This window comes from Chelonoidis abingdonii, chromosome 13, assembly GCF_003597395.2.
Source record: "Chelonoidis abingdonii isolate Lonesome George chromosome 13, CheloAbing_2.0, whole genome shotgun sequence".
NCBI lineage: Eukaryota > Metazoa > Chordata > Testudines > Testudinidae > Chelonoidis > Chelonoidis abingdonii.
The window spans coordinates 18153519-18168448 of record NC_133781.1 but is presented as its reverse complement, the minus strand read 5'-3'; the positions used below and the strand labels follow the sequence as shown (position 1 = coordinate 18168448).

At 43.9% G+C, this 14930-nt stretch overlaps 1 protein-coding gene across 7 annotated transcripts in view; it reads left to right on the top strand.

The window, feature by feature from the left end:
* The window catches only part of TMEM94 (transmembrane protein 94), a 111465-nt gene that overhangs the window by 12103 nt on the left and 84432 nt on the right, over positions 1 to 14930 (top strand). For 3 of the 7 annotated variants that reach the window (XM_075071797.1, XM_032792930.2, XM_075071796.1), the window contains exon 2: positions 4732 to 4861. The exons of 2 other annotated variants lie outside the window; for them this stretch is intronic. In XM_075071797.1, coding sequence (XP_074927898.1) covers positions 4838 to 4861 — 24 coding nt within the window. In that variant the 5' untranslated portion in view covers positions 4732 to 4837. Of the gene's footprint in view, positions 1 to 4731; positions 4862 to 13288; positions 13471 to 14930 lie in introns of those variants that run through there. 2 more of the 7 variants (XM_032792928.2, XM_032792929.2) reach the window with 2 other exon arrangements.

Below are 14930 nucleotides of genomic sequence, written 5' to 3'. Positions count from 1 at the left end.
GGGTTCTGTGGCCTGCTTTGTGCAGGAGGTCAGACTAGATGATCATGTTGGTCCCTTCTGACCTACGAGTCTGAGTCTGTGAAAGAATCCATGAGCTAAGAGCATGCAAGAAGGAAATCACAGCGTACCATGCTGTGAAATGCCATGGCTGTCGTACAAATGATGGCTGGAAACAAATTCCACACATTTGATGAATTGGCTGCTGAGTCCAAATTAATTTGTAATCAAAGTCTTTGATATGACAGCAGTAACTCTGTGAAAATTGCAGAAGGACAGTGCTGGATAGGATCTAAGATTGGATGCAAGAAATACCAGTTGATTGATTGGGTGGCCTGTGCCTCCATGGAAAAAATTTCTAACGGTGGCATCCAGCTAGCAGTCACTTGTAAAATTTCTCTGTGAATATATGGTTCAAAATGTACCTGAGAGTAAAGTAACAGAGTCCACCACCAGTAGAAGTGTTGAAGAAGCCCAAGACTTGTACAGTACTGAAGAAATGGACACAAGGATGCTTCTGCAGATTGTATGTGCCAATATGGCTTTTGGGTCTCTTGGTGTCAAAGGAACCATAGTAATTATGTCACTTGAAGTTTTGGTGCTTGCTGTTCACTGCTTTCCAAAAATAACATGTTGATTGAAATAGGCACCACTACCTGCACAACAGGCAAGTATCATTTCATACCTGTGCACACAATTTGTTACACACCTAAGACTTGACTTGTGCAACATACTTCCTGCTGCACACTAATTAACAGGGTGTAATTCTGTGTCGTCCCTATTTGATGTTGGGGGGGGGGGGGGAAGTCTGTGTTTAATGTCATCAAAACAAAGGGAGCTTACCACTTCAGAAATCTTGCCTGATGGGAGGAGAGTGACACAAGCTGCAATTTTTGCAAGAAGGAAGTCTGTAGTACTGCTGTATGACCAGAGTGAGAGAGAAAAGGAGACCCACAGAGAGCTGAATTGCTTTGTGCCTCAATCTAGCCAACAAAAAGGACAAGTTGCTGGCCAAACCCCGATCATATGAGGACAGTTTTGAAGAATACGTCAAAAGAGCACCCTGGCAAACTAGATATTGGAACATCATTGCAACATGGATGGAAAAATGTGGATGAATTACCACAGGTGCTGGAATTAAGAGTGCTGGGAGTAGGCTGGCAGGGTCTGCCGCATCCCCTGGCTTGACGTGGGTTCCATTATATATAGGGTTTACAGTTTGGTTCAATGGCTCTCAGCAGCCCCATTGTAAAAATTGCTTCAGCACCACTGTGAACTACTTCCCATATTCTCCAAGGTCCGCAGGGCATCTGACCTTCTAGAAGATCTTATTTGTGCCTGTACCTGTAGGGGTCACTGCACAATCAACTGTGTTTGTAGTCAACAGACTTCCCTGCATAGAACTGTGTTTGTGCTAAGGCAATGAAGATTATGATAATCTACACACTCTCAGCATGATGAACAAGATGATGGTGATGTTGACTAGAAATGTCACCAGCTCTATTACATTTCAGTGATATCTGTACAAATTTATTATTAGATTTGTTTTACCTTTAGATTGTTATTGTGATGCTTTGAGGTCACAAAGAAATCCAATTTTATGTTTTGAAATAATATAGTCATTAAACAGAAACAAATGGAAATATTTCAAAGTGGTCATTTTAATGTGGTATCATTGTTTTATCATTGTTTCTGTGGTAATTGCACCACTTGACAGCTTCACATCATACCTTGTCTTAAAGTAGACATATTTTCAAATGATGTATGAGGTGCATATTACTCCTGGGGGAGTTCTGCACCAAAAAATTAAAAATTCTGTGCACAATATTTTAAACTTCTGCAAAATTCCGCCTATTTTTTATCAAAATAATGCAATAATGCTGGTTTCAATTATTTTGGTAATTTATTTAAACTACAATACAATGAATGGGCATGGGGAGCATTGGAGAAAATCATCAGATCCCCTCTATCTAATAGTAATGTAGCTAGTATTGACCCTTTACCTCTAGTTATTAGTCAACAAATATATGCAGCCGTATGCTCAGTGTTACGTCATAGGCAACCGAAGAGCAAGTGAGGGCTGGAGACTCAGACACAATTTATACTGGCTGCTGACCATTTTAAAAAAGATTAATAGCAAACAGTTCATGGAGCACTTTGATAAGAAATTTTTTCAGTCCAAAAATTTAGACCAATTCTAAATCACTAGAGCACCATAGGCACTTATAAGGCCAGACTGTCCTTTACAATAAGGCTCCTTTACACCACTCTGGCAATGTAAAGGAGACCTAAAATTTTTACACTTGTTTTATACTCCTGGGAGAATTCACTAAGAACAATGGGAACAATTCACTAAGCAGGCAGGCTGCTACATTCTGCTCTGCCTGAGGGGACAGAGCCTGCCCCACGCCTACCTCTTCAGAAACACCCCAAAGCCATGCCCCTCCATGCTGAGCGTGCCGCAATAGCGAGCAAGAGGGACAGTGTGTCTGTCTCTCACATGCAAGACTGCTCACTCCCCCTTTCCACCAGTGGTGTTTTACGTCTCTGTTGGCTGCCCAAACTGACCTGCCTGCACTGCCGGGGAGGGGACGCATGACCGCTCTTGTGGCTTCCTTTTGCTTCCCTGTCAGAAGTCATTTTTCTGCAGAGAAGCAATGAAATCTACAGGGCCCATGAATTCTGTACATGCACAGTAATGCAGAATTCCCCCAGGAGTATTGTATATGTAGAGAGGGTACATTAAGTTGATCAAATTGTTGGTGTCAGCCTCTCACCTAAAAACATATTGTGACAAAGTTCCTCCTCTACCTTGGTGGGTCCTGCGCTTATTGGCAGATTTGTTCACTTCAGTGATCTTCCCCTCTTGTGGAACCCACAGTCTGGGTCAGCTCCTCCTGTGTCTGATCAGGAGTGGGGAGGTTTGCAGGGAACCCGGGCCAGCCCTCTACTCCGGGTTCCAGCCCAGGGCCCTGTGGATCGCAGCTGTCTATAGTGCCTCCTGTAACAGCTGCATGACAGCTACAACTCCCTGGGCTACTCCCCATGGACTCCTCCAAACCCTTCTTTATCCTCACCACAGACGCGTCTCCTGGTCTGAAATGCTTGTCCTCACAAATCCTCAGCAGTATACTTCTCTCACTCTTCAGCTCCTTGCCCTCTGCCCACCGGCGCGCCTCACACTCCTTCCTCGGCGTCCTACTGCTGACTGGATGTGAGCTCCTTTTTAACCCAGGTGCCCTGTTAGCCTGCCTGATGGCTGTAGGTGTTCTATGAAAGTAGCTATCCTCCACTGCCTTCTAGAAAGAATCTGAATTGCCCCAGGTGCCTTGATTAACCTGGAGCAACTGCCATTTGGTTACTAGGGTACTAGGGATTTGTTTAGCCTGGGGCTAACATACCTGTTTCTCACTACTTTACTGTAGCCATCTGGCCTTGCCCCATCACAATATATATGTGCATGGTCATAGTCACAGGGGAAACATTGCTTTCTAAGGGAGCCGAGGGTTCCTTTTGTGCTCAAATGAATCTCGTTACACTGCTGTCATAGAGAACAGCGCCATGCACAAAGATCTCAGGGAGCTGGGAGACAACCAGCTGGGATCAGCAGAATCCATCTGCTGTGAAAAATGGGCTAACCTACAGACTAGGGTAGGATGGAAAGTCTGGTGACCATATTCAGCTTAGACCCACAACACAGGATTTTGTTTCAGTTTAGTAAATACAGACCTGGAATGGATCAGTTTGATGAACTGTCTCTCCCCTTTTTATTAGAAGCATCTGTCCAAGCTCTGATTCTACATAACTGTTAAAAATACCAGAGTCGTTAACCCTTACCTCCAAGCGACTCTGCTGCCCAAGGCCACTTCATCATATAGCCCCTTTTACTATCTCAACTCATTTAATATTTAAGATGATCCCCTCCTAAATATAATGCCCTGCAATGAACTACCGAATTTCTTCAATTAGTCCCCTCTCTGCAAAGTCCAAAATAATAGATGAGTCTTGCTGTGTGCCCTGAAGGTCAACCTCTTCAGGCTATGTCAAAGCAAGGGGGAAAGTGCATTCCAGAGCTGTCTCCTGCTATAGCTCTGTTAATCTCAGTTTTGTTAAAATAAAATTTGCTAATCTATTCCCTGGTGGTCTGGAGCCATTCTTTAGGCCTTCTGGCCTGTTTAATGATGGGTCAGATTTGAGTTTAGCCCTGTAGCATAGCCTTGTCAAAGAGGATCTGATGTGGCGTTTCAGCAAATGGAAGAGTCATTACTGCAGGCTCCATTAGAGATTAGCTGGACAGAGCTCTGGTTAGATAAAAATAGCAAGACAAATGGCTGCTGGTGACAGCCTGGTCCGATCACACGTCTGCTGGCTGGCATTTGAGCCTGCTGTCTTCGGAACACCTGGTGGAATCTAGTTTCTTGCTAGGGGCAGAGTTTGGCAGTTCTCCTGGATGTGTGCCAGGATATATGTCAAGGCTGCTGCATTAAATTTATTTTGCTCTGCAGGAAATTTAATTCATCTAGTGCCAACAGTTTTTTCTAAAGTTAAACTGATAAAGCCCACTTGGGGTGGGGGACTGCAAACTAGTGGGGCACAATTTAGAACCACCTTCTACTCCAAGTTTCTCTCACATACACTCCTTTCCTTTCATTTAAAGTCTATCAGCTTCATTGTACACTTGTCTTAAAGAGAGTGTGGCATAAAATCTGACTCTTGCCCTTTTTGTTTCTGCAGATGGTGTTACAATAACAGTAGCCAAGGTTTCATACACACCTAGGAGAGGTTCTCCCCCAGAGGGGTAGTTACATTGTGTTGGGTATGCGTACAGAACCGTGCAGCCATGGACCTGAAGGAGCAGTGTCAGGTAGGTTCCCCGGAAAGGAGATCACATCTTAAGCATATTGATTCTAAAGTCCTAGTTGGTTTGCTTCTTTGTGATTTCGGTCTGCATGTTTCACATTAGTATGTAAGTTGTTGCTAAAGCTACAAGATCTTTCTCCTGCATAGTCAAGGGGACATGTTTGCTTGTCCCTTATAACTAAAGTCCACTACTGGATAACCCAGAGATACCAGGAGCAGCCTCATATTTTTCTGTCCTATGTGGTTAGTATGCAATATGAGTGGGCTAATGATCTTCTGTGGAGTTAGTAGAGCTGTTGAGTAGAGGACTATCAAGGAAATTATGTTCTCATCTCTTTGTCAGCTCATGGGTTGCATTCTGAGTTTAATGGGTGTTTAATCTTGTTTTGGGAGACTACCAGTTTGAGAAACCAGGCAGTGAGATGCAGAGCCGTTTGCTTCTAGGTCATCGCTTTGCCCACAGCTCAGATTTGGCAGGGTCCAAAAGTTACTACCACTGACGGACTGGATGATTGTGTGAAATGAGTTGATTATCTCAGTTTGGTTCGTAGTGGGCAAATGAACATAAGAATGGCCTTACTGGGTCAGACCAATGGTCCATCTAGCCCATGCCCTGTCTTCCAACAGTGGCTGGTGACGGATGCTTCAGAGGGAGTGAACAGAATAGTCCCAGCTTCCAGCAGTCAGAAGTTTAGGGACATCCAGAGCATGGGATTGTGTCCTTGACCATCCTGGCTAACAGCAATTGATGGACCCATCCTCCATGAACTTATCTAATTCTTTTTTTGAACCTAGTTATACTTTTGGCCTTCACAACATCCCCTGGCAATGAGTTCCACAGGTTGACTGTCCATTGTCTGAAGAAGTGCTTCCTTTTGTTTGTTTTTAAGCCTACTGCCTATTAATTTCATTGGGTGACCTTTAGTTCTTGTGTTTATATGAAGGGATAAATACCATTTCCTTATTCACTTTCTCCACACCATTCATGATTTTATAGACCTCTCATATCTCCCCTTAATAGTCTCTTTTCTAAACTTTTTAAACTGTCCCAGTCTTCTTAACCGCTCCTCATATGGACATTGTTCCATATTCCTAATCACTTTTGTTGCCCTTCTTTGTACTTTTTCCAGTTCTAATATCTCTTTTTTGAGATGGGGTGACCAGAACTGCACTCAGTATTCAGGATGTGGGTGTACTGTGGATTTTGTGGCATTATATTTTCTGTCGTATTATCTCTGTCTTTCGTAATGGTTCCTAACATTGTTAGCTTTTTTTGTCTGCTGCTGCACACTGAGCAGACGTTTTCAGAAAACTATCCATGATGATTCCAAGATCTTTCTTAAGTGGTAACAGCTAATTTAAACTTCATCATTTTGTATGTATAGTTTGGATTATGTTTTCCAATATGCATTACTTTGCATTTGTCAACATTTAATTTCTTTTGCCATTTTGTTGCCTGGTCACCCAATTTTGTGATCCTTTTGTAACTCTTTGCAATCTGTGTTGGACTTATATCTCAGTTAGCACCCTTGGTTGGGATTCTTTAGAAAAGTGTAGGGTTGAACGGGCCATAAAGATTGAAATCCCTTCTCATCTCTAGAAATAGTCCTACACTACCCATAGATGTAGGGTTAAGCGTGCTAGTGGGACAGTGTAGGGGAAGTGTGTGTGTGGTGCTACTTAGGCTATACCTGTCCTATTCTGAGGATGAATTGAGGTCTTCAGTCATCCGAGTACTTATCCTGGTGTCTTTTGTGAATGGTTAAATCGCTGCAAATATTTTTATAAAGCGGGCCTGAGGTTGTGTGGAGAAATTTTCCATTTAACTGAGTAACATTTTCCTGCTGCTCAGTTAGACTTGCCCTGTATGTATGCTGTTTGGACAGTTCTGCCTCTCTCCAGGGCTAGCTGGGCAATATTATTTCTATATCTGCCCTTGTAAATGTCAGATTAACTAATATCTGTGTGTGTTTTGTGTGCAACTAGTCTCTTGTTGCCTAGTTTGTTTCCAATCCTAAGGAAAGAAGGGGGAGAGAGGCCTCGGTGGTGGGTAGGTGCAGTCGGGAACTTTAAAGCGATATTTGCAGTGGTTCATGGAAGATTATTGGCCTTATATGCACTGCTGTCTCCTTAAGGTGAAATCCAAGTTGATGATGCTAAGAAGAAATAGAGCAGCAGACACTACTCTATTGGCCACTTTTTTTATTCATGAATATCTGTAGTCACTCAAGTATCAAATGTATTTGTCACTCGAGAGAATGAACAGGTACATGCCCTATTCTGGGGCCTGGTCTGGGCCTGGTCTGGGCGAGAGATAGTGTTTGAGACCAAAGCTGGAGAAGATCATGTGTACAACTGCTCTAGACCAGCACTGGTGAGAAAAAACACTTATGACTTCACCCTCTGTGCTCTTTCCTCTCACTTGCCTCCCTCTCCAACCATTGTAGCCTTTTCATTGCCAGATCACAGTAACTACCTCCATTTTATTCTCCATGCAGCCATTTCCCTTGTTGAGCATATTCTACAGTCTCACGCTGGCTGCCTTTTGCTTATTAGTGCAGATTACCTTGTTAGAAAATAGTTTGAGAGACAGACTTTCTCTACACAGAGGTTCTCAAACTGTGGTCCATGGACCACCTCCGTTCAGGTGATCCATGGATAGTTCCCTCTAAGGGGCACACCTGGGCAGCCGTACACGAGAGAATGAAGGACCACCCACCTAATTAGTGGAGCCGTGCAGGCCCGTGGTTCCACTAATTAGGTGCCTGGACCCTGTAGAAGATGCACATATAAGGTCACGTGGTGGCCTTGGGGGGGGAATAGGAGGTAGGTGGGAGGGGGCAGTGGAGTGAGAAGAGAGGGTTGGGTGAATTTGGGACGTGCAGGGCTGCGGTGGCCAGAGAAAGAGGCAACTTTCCCCAGCTCCAGGGCTGCAGCTGCTGGGGAGAAACCTCCCTCCTTCCCAGCCTCAGCTCTGTGGCTACTGTGGCAGGGGAGAGACCCCCCCCTTCTTCCCAGGCCCAGCTTGGGGGCTACTGTGGTGGGGAAGAGAGACATCCATTGCATTAGAAACATAAGACCACTGATATTAAAATATGAGTGGTGTGCTTTTATTTGTAGAACAAAACAACATTTATTATTAAGAATTTTTTACATAGCGTTTTTATCCAAAGCACTTTACAATAGTTAGCTAACAATACAAACAACGTTTGGAAAGATCATTAAATGGTCCGCCGAGACCCTCAGCAATTTTCAAGTGATCTACGAACAAAAAAGTTTGAGAACCACTGCTCTACAACATTAACATAGAAACACAAGTGGCACAGGAAATGCGAAGCATCCCTCACTATTTGGCTTGAGATTGGTATACTTTTTCTTAGCTGGAGTTGTACTCTTACTTTATATGAGACAACGAGAAGCTAGGCTTGCCCATGCCTGCATCTGTGACCTCCTCAATATATTTTGCGTGAGGACCTTGTTGAACTGTGGTGCTTTCAATTTAAATTGCTAAGACTGTGGAGGTAATGTTACAATTAAGGTAATCATCTATTTGTTCTGTTGTTAATGGCGCTCTGGACTGCTCCGGTATTAATCAGTTTAAGACAAGAAGCAATTACGTGCAGTTATGCCACAGCCTTTCAGGCTACTCTCAGGCTCCGAGACTAGCACTGTTAACGGAACAGCTGAGCTCTAGAAGTCCACTTCGTGTGCTGCTATCTGTGCAAATGAGCATGCTGAGCTTCAGAATGTCCATATCTAGTTTTGACACAACTGAGATTCTTGATCGTACCACTGCTATTTGATGCTTGGAACTTGGGAGTTTTACTTGAGTCTCTTGTCATTCAAATCTTATAATAGATCACAATAGTTCTTCAAGTGATTGCTCTTGTCAATTTCAATTAGGTGTGTGTGCTGCCTGCATGGCAGTCAGAAGGTCTTGGGAATGGCAGTTGCTCGTAACCCTGAAACGTTCATAATTCTGGGAAAAAAAACATTGTGGTTCTTTCAAAATTTTACAGCTGGACATTGACTTAACACAGATTTGAAAATTTATTGTGCAGAAGAACAATGCTGCTTTTAACCATCTTAATTTAAATGAAACAAGCACAGAAACTGTTCCCTTATCTCGCCAAATCTTTTTTAAACTTTCCATTTATTTTTATTTATTTTAGTGGTTTATATTTAACACAGTACAGTACAGTACAGTATTGTTTGCTTTTTTTGTGTGTCTCCTGCTTCCTAATCGTGTACTTATGGTTCCAAATGAGGTGTGTGGTTGACCAGTCAGTTTGTGTAACTGGTGCTCGTAACCCTGAGGTTCTACTGCAGTGTTTTTCAAAGTTCGGGTCGCGACTCAATACTGGTTCGTGGCATGCAAGGCACTGGGTTGCCTTGCTCGGCGAACCAGCGGCTCTGGTCAGCACTGCTGACCAGGACATTAAAAGTCCTGTCGGCCGTGCTGCCCAGCTAAGGCAGGATAGTGCCTACCTGTTCCGACACTGCGCTGTGCTCTGGAAGCAGCCAGCAGCGGGTCCAGCTTCCCGGCCAATGGGAGGTGTGGGGCAGGGGGGAGAACTTGAAAGTAAAAGTTACTAGTCCCCTGAGCCAGATCATTTCCCTTCCTGCCTGGTATGTCCCATACCCCCTGTCTTTCTACTTTCTTTCTCAAAGCAGCCTATATGGCTCTTGTCTAAGCACCTGTCTCATACGTCCCTTATGTACTGACCAGTGGTTATTCTCTTTGAACCTTCAGCTATACCTCTCCTCTTCCCTTCCCTGCTCTGCAGCTTCTCTAATACCTTGTCTTCTCCTCAAATCAGTCTTTATTCTACAGGCTTCTCTCTCCCTGTGTCCCAAGTTGAATCTGCCTTTACTCCCTGTCCTCTACACCAACACCTAGTTTATCCTCAGATTTGATTGTTGCAGCTTCTGTTTCTTTGAAGATACACTCTGTTTTTCAAGGATAGATACACAACCAGATACAACTTGTAATGCCAACTGCTAACATCTTTGACGTCAATCCAGTGAGGAAGGGATGCTTGTGTATCATGGATGATTGTCCTGTGTAACATGCAATAGGATAGTGATCCCTAGAAAATATAGTATAACAAGAATAGTAGAGTGAATTTATTTCTGTTATCTTGGGTTTGCTGTTGACGATTGGCATGTCGGAGCCAGGCTGAAGCCAAGCAGAGTTGGGAAAAAGTTAAGACCTAAGCAAGTTAAAATATTTTTTTCCCCACTGTTTGACATTTTAAGGTTCTGACTCAACACTAGGCAACAGGGGTTAACTGTTCACTTGCTCGGAACTGTGCAGAAAAGAGGATGGAAGAGAGATTCGTGTTTAAGACACTTTATTCCTTTGTGCAGTTTAAGATGGTATCATATAGGAAACAAAATGCCCTGGAGAGAGATACAGGCTGCCTCTTCTTACACGCCCACTCCACACTCTTTCTTTCTCTTGAGATGACACTAGGTGCACTCCCTGCTTTCCTTCAACTTTGGCCGTAGGTATTAATAGGGTTACATACAAATATGTGTCTTAGTACAAGTGTAGAGAGAAATTCTGTGATCATTTGGGTCTCTGCCTTTAGATTTGGTTCTTAATGTGAGACCCAGGGTCTCTGCACTTATGATTTTAACTGGAGGATTTTGCTGATGCTCGTGACGCTTTGGGAGTTCAACCCAGACCAGCAAGGGGTTGTATGATTATCTGCCATGCAATCCTGGGTGCCTTAAATGCTATGCTGCTGTGGCACTGCTCTGATGCCAACAGCCAGCCTACAACCATGCAGGTCACACCCTGGCTTCCCCACAGAGTTACTTTTCCAGGGTGACCCCAACACCCCTTCACCTCCACCCCATGTTTCTGCCCTGCAATGTTCCAGCACTCTCCTGGAACACACAGCGAAGCTACTAAGTTTCCTGCTTCTTTGAAGAGACAGTAACCAGCAACTCATTAATTTAACCTGGTTTTGACAAGCACTCTATTTTAATCAAAGCACTGAATTGTTTTATAATAGAAGTAAAACAAGTTTATTAAACAAAAGTCACAAGTTTAAATGATACCAAGTATAAGGAATAAATATAGAAAGAGTTACAGGCAAACAATAATAAACATATGCTACTAAAACTTAATCTCAGCAAATTTACTGTACTCAGTTCCCAGAGACTTCAATCCTCCACCCCTTGAGTGAAGGATCCATTGGCTCCGGTCATTTTAGTCCCTTGATGGATAACTATGGAGTTCTCTCCTCTTTCTTTTTAGAGTCCAGTAAACATTTGAAAAGTAAGCCCAGACAAAGCTGCTCTCTCCTGTTGAGGGGTAGACACTGTGACATCTTCCCACAGTTCATTGACCCTGCTTCAGGAGGCAGGAAGGCTTCCTGGGGGTGCAGTCTCCATTTCCCCCATCAAGATTAAGTAGTTGACTTTCCTCACTTGCTCTCTCGATGGCTTTGTTTACCTTGTATGTAAATGTGCTTTTCTTTGTCTTTGGTCACACTTTGCCTAATTTACAACAGACACACATTCACGTTCAATTAGGCGGAACCACGTTTCTTTGTCTGGAACAAGTCTGGCTTGGACACTGCTTGCCAAATACATTTTAAGAACACATTTGTAGCACACATCTATTAAGTCTTTTGTGGGTTTACCGTACATCCATCATGCAACAGTATTAATGATCAGTGAGTTATTAGTTTTCCAGTGATCTATTACATGCCACCTTTTGGGTATGTATCGTGACGACAGTGTGCCAATGGCATTGTGGTGCTCTGACGACCACATACTCATTTAGGCATATGGAGAAGAAAGTCGTCAAACCAAGGTTCAGTCATTACTGATGCCTGTGATTGACACAGAGGGCAACGCATTTGGCCAATCATGGGTTAAGAAGCAGAGCTCTTCTGTGCAGCCTGTGGTCACCCTTCTTGTGCACATGAAGTTGTTTCCAGTGGAGAGTGCTGATGCTAGCATGCAATGCTCCAGCTTTATTTGAGTAGCCAAGCTACGCTACATGTAAGACTGTTACTCTTCAGAGGTGGCTGCTGTATATTCAAGAGGTGCATGGTTGCAGTCTGCTCCATTTTACACAGTTTGGTACGACTCTCAGGCTCTTGTTAAGCTGTCAACATATCCATTGGTTTGGTGACGTGTGGGTGCCCCGTCCTAACCCCAGATTCAGGGTCCTTCCTATCTTGAGTGGTAGTACAGTAGTTGTTGTTAAATATTTTTCTTTCAGTTAGGATCAGGGCCCCTTGAAATAGAAGTTGTACAAATATTTACGGGTCACAGTCTCTGCCCCAATTATGTACTGATTAAGTTACCCCATAGAGGGGAGCATCTGCATAACAGGATTAGAGTGAGGCAATGGGATAGGCTCCTTCTTATCATCTCAAAGATCCATTTGTCCATTTCCCTGTAGTCTTTTTCCAGTTCCACTCTGGGCTTCTTGTATGTGCTCTCTCTCTCCACTAATCTCATGCCCTCCATGAGCTCCTGTGTGGCCAGTGACCCAGGTCTCAGTAAGTGTCAAGCCTCAGGCACAATACGCTGTTATTAATAACCTGCACTGCACTTTCTGTTTGCGCTCCCAAGGCACGCTCTATGAATATTTGATGTTTAGAGGGGTACCTGGCGCTCTCTGCATCCTGAGTGCTGCTGGGATACCCTGCTGGGAGCAAGAGCGAGGGAGAGAGAAACATCAACTCAGCTTGGCAAATCAGGCCTGTAACCTTCTTGAATCATTTTAAATACACCTCTACCTCAATATAACGCTGTTCTTGGGAGCCAAAAAATCTTACCGCGTTATAGGTGAAACTGTGTTATATTGAACTTGCTTTGATCCACTGGAGTGCACATCCCCGCCCTCCCCGGAGCACTGCTTTACCGCATTATATCCAAATTCATGTTATATTGGATGACATTATATTGAGGTAGCGGCATAATAATAATTTTAAAAAATTGAGCTTGAGCCCCAAGGTGTTAAGCCATCAGTGTGTTGCTATCTCCCATGGACATATTAATGGGAAGATAGAACTTGATAGATCTTTTTCATCTCTCTCTAGTCTACCATGCTGGGCAGTGCTGCCCCTCCCCCACCATAGTGTATTTGCTAGCATTTTGTCCTGTCTAGTTTGTCATCGGCTTTTCCGTATGTCCTTATCAGTCAGTATCCTCCCTTACTGCATATGCAGATGTATGTGCATATATGCACACACACACACACAAGGTATCTGGCTGTGTTGGCTCCATTTGATGAATGGGTCATTCTTGCAGACATCTGGTGTCATCCTGTATGAACTTTCTTCTTTTTCCCCTCCCCACCCATTGCTTCACCCCCACCCCCGATCCACCGCCTCCTTGCTGGATCTGCAGCATGACTGGAAACAGGCTGAATTAATCAGCAGATTGGTGCTTCACTCTGCTGCTCCTGTCTCTCTGCAGCATTGGACTCTGTGCATGTTTTCTCGCCCTCTCTCTTGCTCTCTCTCTCTGAGGGCAGCAGTACTGGAAGTTGCTGCTGAAGGTTCCAAGTGGTGCAGAGATTCGGCCGAGATGCTCTTTAAACAGGCAGATCTGTGGATGCCCCACCAAGGCAAATGCTGCAAAGTAAGTTTTTCTCCCTTAACGTTTAAATTCAAAATGGCTTGTTTTTCCCCTGCAGCCTTCCTGATCAGATGGTGCATAAAGGGTCCTGAGGATCTGGGGAAGGATCTTAGGGCAGGAAATGGAGCACTGAATGGGGGCTTCAGATGTGATAGGGTTTAAGGTATGGGGTGGGGGAACAGGGAGGAAGCTTTTATCAAACTGAAGATCGTAACCTTAAACCCACAGATGGAATCTCAAACAGTCTGATCTACTGAGTCCTGCATTGCTGCCTCTGTGTTCAATGACTCAAGTTTATCTGTATTTTTTAAATGGCTAGCTCTGGAGTAGCCAAAAGCCCCCTACCCTGAAAAGTAGGACTTGCAGTAGACCTGCTAGATTGTCCCATAGCCTTAATCCACAAAGTCCTTAGCTAATGAATGGGAGTTAGGGAGGAAACAAAGAGGGTAGTGAAAGATGTGCTGAAGTTTGGAAAATTTCTTAGCATCACCTGCTCCAGGGAGGTGGATTAACAATTCTTGGGCTAAATTCAGCTGTAGTGTAAAGGGGTGCAATTCCACAGAGGCCAAAGTGAATTTGGGACCTCTGTCTCTTTTCTGGCATTAGGGAAATAGTGTAAATATATAAATGCTAATAATAAATGGTTAACAATTATGTAGCACAGTACAGCTTCAAAATATAGCACAAACATTCACTAATCCTCCAAGCTCCCTTGTGAGATATCTAGGTAACTAGGTTCGGGGATTTGCTGCTGGAAACAGAACCAAGGGACAGACTGGAGAAGGTGCAAATGAAAAGTGGACTGTTACCTGGGGAGTTGTTTCTTCCCTCTTGGTTGAATAGCCACTAGAGAAAGAGAGCGTGTGTATGTGATTGAGGGAGTGAAAGTGCTGGGCTTTGCATTATTGGTGCAGAGCGGTTTATCACGGCTATTGGCATCTAACTCCCTGCTTTAAAGAAAGCTTTTAAAAACACTTCTTTCAATGTCATTATCTGGATTAAATTAGAATCTGTTTACACCAAGATCCAGTTCTGAGTTACAGGTCCTGTTAGTGCTGTTCTGGCCAGATCTCTTGTAGATTTGCAGACCTCAAACTAATGCTGTTGAGTCGGTTCACAGTGTCAATCTGTGGAGCGTGTTAGTGCTGAGTAGCAGGGAGTCTCAAAGCCAATTTCCAACCCAGAGCTCATGCATTTTCCCAGTTACTGGGCGAGGCATAGTAGCTTGTCTGCTACAGCACAGGGTGGAGTCCAGATTGCTTTTCAAGTTGCTTCTGCAGGTGGACAAGGTATAGGGAGTTTTGTTTACCATTGTGCTCTGTATTAATCTGGGCAGTGCTGTTCTGAGGGTCACATGTGCACCCAGGTAGAGCCAACATGCAGCTTGCTGTGGTATTTGTCTATTTCATTGGATTTGAGACCACTAGTAGCTAAGCTGAGGCCATCAAATTCATGACATGTGA